Source organism: Dendropsophus ebraccatus, chromosome 10, assembly GCF_027789765.1.
Source record: "Dendropsophus ebraccatus isolate aDenEbr1 chromosome 10, aDenEbr1.pat, whole genome shotgun sequence".
In the NCBI taxonomy this organism is placed as follows: domain Eukaryota; kingdom Metazoa; phylum Chordata; class Amphibia; order Anura; family Hylidae; genus Dendropsophus; species Dendropsophus ebraccatus.
Genome location: NC_091463.1, coordinates 9,177,591 through 9,185,399, shown reverse-complemented (window position 1 = coordinate 9,185,399; position 7,809 = coordinate 9,177,591). Strand labels below are relative to the sequence as shown.

Below are 7,809 nucleotides of genomic sequence, written 5' to 3'. Positions count from 1 at the left end.
TGAAACCATGGCACAGAAGCAGTATCAGTGCCAAGTAATACACCGGCCTAACAATGTAGACCGATTCAATAAGAAGGAAAGAGGATGCTGGAAATTCAGCACAACAAGACTTTTTTTTCTTAAAAAAAAAAAGTTTACACCTCGACTTTTTTTTCTTTTTTTTCTACACAATACAAAATGCTTAAAGGGACCTTGATAGAGAGCAATGATTACCATGGTGTATGTGGTTCTTGTGGATTTGTCTGCTTGGTGCGGCCGGGTAGCTGGATGTAAGTGCAGGGATGGAGATGGAAGACAAACCTGCATGCAGGACAGGGCCGTGTAACACGGACGCTATTACATCCAGACCGTGCATAGACACCACCACTAAAAGATTATCATCCAAGACGACGCTACTACTTCATGGCCGCAGGATACGTAATATTTCCAGGCCTCGAAATGATTTAGGAAATACTTTCAAACCACTACAATAAAAATTTTAAGTAGAAAAATAATTTATTTTGCAGCCAAAAAGTTGCGGGTCAAACTCTTTTCACACAATCATCTGGGCTTTCAGCTCTCGACATACAGGGTGGCCTCGTCCTCACTCACACAACAATGCTAAATGGCTTTAGGGTGAATGGGCATCCCACAAATAAAAACCCTTAGAAGACGCTCCTTTAGTGCAGACCGAGCGCAGGACATACAACACGCAACATGTGACACGTCTCATCTGCAGCCCATAATCAGATCCATCTGCAACACAATTGGGGTCTTTACCTCTCTCTTTCCTAAAGCAGCATCAGTCCGATACAGAGCACACGCCGTCCAATAAGGACCCATTCACAAAGTAACAAAAAGCACAACATAAAATAAAAATAAAAAAATCCTCAATGTGGTTCTAAACATCTAAAGTCAGTAGTCAACAGGTCAAATTCACAATCCTGCAACTCACTTTCCATACAGCAGGGGGAGCCCTCGCGCTATCGCCTGTGCAAAACAGAATATGGCAATTTTACACCCATTCACGTACAGATCGGTATACGTGCCTGCGTATAATCCACCAGATTGTAAAATTGACATTTCATTATTCAAGTTTTCTCTGTCCAAAAATTCTACTGGATGTGTCCTTTAAATCTATGGAAAAAAAAATGTATAGACATATATATAATATAAAAGGGGGGGGGGGGGGGGCAAAACTGATTCTCTAAGAACGACCATGGCTGTAGCAACACCAGAGGTTATCCGCATGAAAAGGCTGAACACTGAGGGCAGGGTGAGCCGAACTACAACTCCCAGCAAGCCTGCAACCTTCTAAGCCCCCAACCTGTTGCTAAACTACAACTCCCAGCATGCTCTGATGACCTACATTTTTTCCAGGTAGATTTTAAGTCAGCGACCCCTACCCAGCTGTTGCAAAACTACAACTCCCAGCATGCCCTGACAGCCTACAACATTTGCAGGTAGCTTCTAGGATGGTAAATCCCAAGCTGTGGGTCCTGAGCTGTTGCAAAACTACAACTCCCAGCATGCTGCCGGAGCTCAGGAGCCACAGGTTGGAGTTCAATGATTTAGAGGGGGTCTTAAAGGGAAAATTTACTGCTGAAATGTTAAATATATTGGGGAAATAGGGCAAGACATCTAGCGGGAGGTATGACATGGGAATGGAGGAGCATGAGGAGATAACCTACAAGTGCAGCGTACAGTATCTGGCGCTGGGTGTGAATACTGTGCTAAGAGTCGAGGTAGATGACCAAAAAAAAGGACAAAATAATAGAAATCAATATGTCTTTGTGGGCCCCAAACTTCCTAAAACCTGGAGACCAACAGCAGCTTTTCATGTCAATCAGATAGAACAAATACATATACAATGAAGAGGCAGGAGTTGGTAATTTCATATAAAAAAACACACAATCTTTCGCTTGTACCTAAGAACAAATTCCTCAATGACGGCAAAAACATCATAAGAAACCCAAAGTTTCCCTCGTTCAGTAACCAGAAGGAACAGGAGCTCCAATGATCAGAAGGGTGAGGGGTGGCGATGGCCCCGCAAGTCACAAGCACAGCAGCCTCTTTACTGGGAACAACAAAAAAAACACAAAAAATAAGACGTAAAAAGAACAGAAAAATCTGATTTATAACCCCCAAAAAATAGGAAGCGGTGGAAGAGTCTGTAAGTGTCCGGCGGGCGGTCACCGACTACTGGAAGAGTACTTGGCCTTGGTGATGAGATAGAGGACAATGTCTTGGTGGCCACCATAGGCCGCTATGTGCAGGGCGCTCCAGCCGTCCCGGTTTGCCAGTCTGATGTCTGCGCCAAACTTGACCAGAAGTTTCACCAACTCCAGGTTCCCGTCTATGACCGACTGGTGCAGCGCCGTCTGACCTTCCGGCCCAAAGGAGTTGACGTTAAACTCACAGTTGGTCATGTTCTGGAGCAGGGACTGCAGCTCCTTAGTGTTCCCTTTCCTCACAGCCTCCTGGAACACCCGCTGGGTGTGAGGGATGGAGCAGGTGGACACCTCTGTCTGGCTCATGGCTGGGGGGGCTCCAGGTGGGAAGATCTCTGAGGAGGATGGGGGGCCAGCAGAGGATGGGGGGCCAGCTGGGTAGGACTCTTTAGGGGATGGGGGGCCAGCTGGGTAGGACTCTTCAGGGGATGGGGGGCCAGCTGGGTAGGACTCTTCAGGGGATGGGGGTCCAGCTGGGTAGGACTCTTCAGGGGATGGGGGTCCAGCTGGGTAGGACTCTTTAGGGCACAGTGGCTCCAGCTGGGTAGGACTCTTTAGGGCACAGTGGCTCCAGCTGGGTAGGACTCTTTAGGGCACAGTGGCTCCAGGTGTCCACAGGTAAGCAAGGCTTGTGCAATAGCCCAGCAAGGCTCGTTGGTGCAGCCCCCAGCAGTCTGTGCAGTAGGTCCTCCCCTGGGTGAGTGTCTGTAACTCCTTGCACAGCTGGATGCAGGAGGCCGCAGTAATCCCCGGGTCCTCCCGATGCAATGAGGGGCCCCCAGCAGCAGTCAGATCCCAGGCTCGTAGTCACCAGAGATGCAGCAGATCCGCGGGGCGCAGCACTATTCCAGCAGGGACTATCCGGGACTCGTCTCCTCCAGGCAGCAGCACAGCCGGGTGCACAGAGCGCTGCCGCAGCCACCACAGCCGCCGCCGGATCGTGCAGGTCTGAACTCCGCTCAGCTCCGGCCAGCGCGGCCCCTTTTAGGTAGACTCTGATTTGCATCACAATACTCCGCCGTCCTGGCCTCCTATTGGCCGAGAGCCCACGTGGGGCCCGCCCCCTGAGCCAACCCACAAGAGTGGAACGTTGAGAATCTGGGCGGGGCCTGAAAAGTTTGAGTTTAGGGAGAGTGACAAAAGTTCTCACGCAGCAGTGAGGAGGAGAGGGGGCGCCCCCGGGGGTCCTCACTGCTGGGACTTGTGGTGCACCAGTGAGGAGGAGAGGGGGCGCCCCCGGGGGTCCTCACTGCTGGGACTCGTGGTGCACCAGTGAGGAGGAGAGGGGGCGCCCCCGGGGGTCCTCACTGCTGGGACTTGTGGTGCACCAGTGAGGAGGAGAGGGGGCGCCCCCGGGGGTCCTCACTGCTGGGACTCGTGGTGCACCAGTGAGGAGGAGAGGGGGCGCCCCCGGGGGTCCTCACTGCTGGGACTTGTGGTGCAGCAGTGAGGAGGAGGAGGAGAGGGGGCGCCCCCGGGGGTCCTCACTGCTGGTACTTGTGGTGCACCAGTGAGGAGGAGGAGAGGGGGCGCCCCCGGGGGTCCTCACTGCTGGGACTTGTGGTGCACCAGTGAGGAGGAGGAGAGGGGGCGCCCCCGGGGGTCCTCACTGCTGGGACTCGTGGTTCACCAGTGAGGAGGAGGAGAGGGGGCGCCCCCGGGGGTCCTCACTGCTGGGACTTGTGGTACACCAGTGAGGAGGAGAGGGGGCACCCCCGGGGGTCCTCACTGCTGGGACTTGTGGTGCACCAGTGAGGAGGAGGAGAGGGGGCGCCCCCGGGGGTCCTCACTGCTGGGACTCGTGGTGCACCAGTGAGGAGGAGGAGAGGGGGTGCCCCCGGGGGTCCTCACTGCTGGGACTTGTGGTACACCAGTGAGGAGGAGAGGGGGCACCCCCGGGGGTCCTCACTGCTGGGACTTGTGGTGCACCAGTGAGGAGGAGGAGAGGGGGCGCCCCCGGGGGTCCTCACTGCTGGGACTTGTGGTGCACCAGTGAGGAGGAGAGGGGGCGCCCCCGGGGGTCCTCACTGCTGGGACTTGTGGTACACCAGTGAGGAGGAAGAGGAGAGGGGACGCCCCCAGGGATCCTCACTGCTGGGACATGTGGTACACCAGTGAGGAGGAGGAGGAGGCGCCCCCGGGGGTCCTCACTGCTGGGACTTGTGGTACACCAGTGAGGAGGAGGAGGAGGTGCCCCCGGGGTCCTCACTGCTGGGACTTGTGGTGCACCAGTGAGGAGGAGGAGAGGGGGCACCCCCGGGGGTCCTCACTGCTGGGACTTGTGGTGCACCAGTGAGGAGGAGGAGGAGAGGGGGCACCCCCGGGGGTCCTCACTGCTGGGACTTGTGGTGCACCAGTGAGGAGGAGGAGGAGAGGGGGCACCCCAGGGGGTCCTCACTGCTGGGACTTGTGGTGCACCAGTGAGGAGGAGGAGAGGGGGCACCCCAGGGGGTCCTCACTGCTGGGACTTGTGGTGCACCAGTGAGGAGGAGAGGGGGCACTCCCGGGGGTCCTCACTGCTGGGACTTGTAGTGCACCAGTGAGGAGGAGGAGAGGGGGCGCCCCCGGGGGTCCTCACGGCTGGGACTTGTGGTGCACCAGGGACAGGATAGCAGTGAGGAGGAGAGGGGGCGCCCCGGGGGTCCTTACTGCTGGGACTTGGGGTGCACCAGGGACAGGATGGATGGAAGGTTGCTGCTGACTTGTAACAATTCAATTATAAAATACAAAGGGGGGGGGGGGCTCTTAAAGGTACAGACTTTATTCTTTTGCAAACAAAAATATTACCTTTCTCATTGGGAAGAGCCACTTATTACCCATGCTATACAATATGGCCACATGAGGGTGCAGAGCTGCTCCTGGAGAGGATCGTGCCATGGAAGTGTCTCTGCTCAGGGGGGATATTGGCTTATTGAGGGGCAGTGGTCTTTAATGTGTGGTTCTTCAGCTGTTGTGAAACTACAACTCCCCAGTGGCTGACTGTGCATGCTGGGAGTTGTAGTTGTAACAGCTGGAGTGCCAGAGGCTGTAGACAAGGAATGGGGAACCTTGGGCCCTCCAGCTGTTGCAAAACTACAATACCCATCATGTCCCGACAGAAAGTATTCCAGGCATGATAGGAGTTGTCGTTTTGCAACAGCTGGAGAGCAAAGGTTTCCCATCCTTGCTGTAGACCAATAGTGTAAAGGGATTATCCAGCACTACAAAAACATGGCCACTTTCTTCCAGAGACAGCACCGCTCTTGTCTCCAGGTTTGTAACTCCATTCTATTGAAGTGAATCAGGCATAACTGCAAATCACACCTGACCTGGAGACAAGAGGGGTGCTGTCTCTGGAAGAAAGTGGCCATATAGTGCTGGATGACCCCTTTAAGCGGCTCTACAGCTGTTACTAAACTACAACTCCCATCATGCAAAGACAGTAAAGAGCTATCAGAGCATGCTGGAAGTTGTAGTTTTGTTAAGTGGATAGGGAGCACTGTCTTCCCACTACAACTCCCAGTATACCCAGAACTACAACTTCCAGTATACCTAGACAGTCAGTGGCTGAATGAACATGCTGGAGGTTGTAGTCTTCAGTAGGTTGGGTGACACTGGTTGGGTGACACTGGTACAGTAAGGCATCTCTTTGGCTCCCCAGGGGGCAAGGAGCCTGATACACCTGTCTGCTGATGGAGGAGACTGGTTTGGAGAGGATTAGAGAATCACTTTATACATCTACATTCCCTATATGCTGCCCCCATGACAGATGACGCAGGGCTATAGGCTATAGTGCGTTCTACCACATGACTTCATTCCATGCTATGACATCACTGCGCATCCAGCCACCATGTCATATCCCTGTATTTCCTGAGGATTGCGAGGGGCTCTACGCTGCTGTTCCCCCTATAATACTGCCCATTCCCTTCCTGCAGTTATAATGGACAATGCTGGAGGTCATGTCTTTCTTCTGTTTGCAGATAGAGGGCAGTAATGGACAGGGAGCCAGCTCAGAGCCCACCATACTCCCCCCTACTCCTCCCCCTCTTTCATCCTCAAGACACCAAATTGTGCATCAAAAGAAGGATTCTAGTAACAAGAGGGTGCTAAAGAGCCCGGGCAGTGAGAGCTGGGCCCAGAGGACAGGGTCACCTGTCAGACCTTTCACCTCTGCCAGACTGAGCCAGTCATTACAGGGTTAACCCTTACCCTGCTTGTGGCATGGCCGGCCAATACAGATGCCTAAGGGTACGGGCAGAACGCACAAAACATGGGAATGGAAGGTATAATCAGTCAAGGTCATGGATCCTACAGCCGTGTGTTCCCAACCTGCGGTAAAACTACAACTCTCAGGAGTTTCCCAACAGTGTGAGAGACCAGGAGTAGGAAACACTATTATAGAGCAATAACTCATCCCATTCAACTTATTGCAGGGATGGGGAACCTGCAGCCCGCCAGCTGTTGCAGTACTACAACTCCCATCATGCCTGGACAGCCAAAGCTTTAAGTCTTGCAACAGCTGGAGGGCAGAAGATTCCCCATCCCTGGCCTATTGACTGGCAAGGAACAGCCTAAGACATGATGGGAGTTGGAGCTGTAGCTGTGGGGGGTTATGCTGTTATAGAGCAATGGCTGAATGTTGCCGTTACAGTATCGACATGACAGGCGTACTCCAGTATCAAGGATCCTAACCCCCATCATTGCCCTCCAAGCACTTCTGTAGGATGCGGCAGCCATACAGGACTGGGACCACCCTTCATAGAGCCGACACATTGGGAATGTCACCAACAATGATGGGATACAGCTGTTATATGTCTGGTTACCCGCAATGATCTGCGCCAGTTCACAAGATAAGTCACCAACCTTCTAAAAGTGAGGCTGCAATGGCACCTGCATGGAAAGTTACACTATGACCTGGAGTGATGGCCAAGACATGACATCATCATCATCATCCAGGATCTATATAAGCTTCTTCTATAGCATAGCATCCCGCAGTCACTACAGACCTCGCCACCATATAGAAGGATAAGCAAACAAGGCATGGCTCCAGATAGGGGGAACCTGCCGCCCTCCGGCTGTTGCAAAACTCCCATCATGCCTGGGTAGCTAAAGCTTTGTCTGTCCTGGTATGATGGGAGTTATAGTTTTTGACCAGCTGAAGGGCCGAAGCTTCCCCATCCGTGCTATAGCTGGTATATATTGTGAGGTCAGTGCATCCGCTGATCCCCACACTGATCTATCACAGATAGTTGTCAGGATCTCGGAGCGATAACATCTGCACCTTGGTATGTTACATAAACAGGACAGTGAGATGGGGGTATTGTACAGGAGCCGTGTGTATGTTACTCTATGGTGGACAAGGCCGGGGTGTGATCAGGTGGAGGGTTTCATTCAGAAAATCAAAATGGAATCCGATATGTGGAGCTGATTTAGGAATCAGATTAAAGGGGTTGTTCACCAAAATATTTTCCTTTAAAACAAATAGTCCCAGCAAGTGCATGAGAATTGTAATTTACTTCTATAAAAAATTCTCCAGTTTTTCAGTACTTATCCGCTGCTGTATGTGCTGCAGGAAGTGGTGTATTCTCTCCAGTCTGACACAGTGCTCTCTGCTGCCACC

At 52.8% G+C, this 7,809-nt stretch overlaps 1 protein-coding gene across 1 annotated transcript; it reads right to left on the bottom strand.

Moving 5' to 3' along the window:
- Positions 1 to 476: 476 nt before the first annotated feature.
- On the bottom strand, positions 477 to 3,179 carry NRARP (NOTCH regulated ankyrin repeat protein). Its single transcript, XM_069985956.1, has one exon. The coding sequence runs from the start codon at positions 2,514 to 2,516 to the stop codon at positions 2,172 to 2,174; it is 345 nt and encodes a 114-aa protein (XP_069842057.1). The 5' UTR covers positions 2,517 to 3,179; the 3' UTR covers positions 477 to 2,171.
- Between the last annotated feature and the right edge of the window lie 4,630 nt (positions 3,180 to 7,809).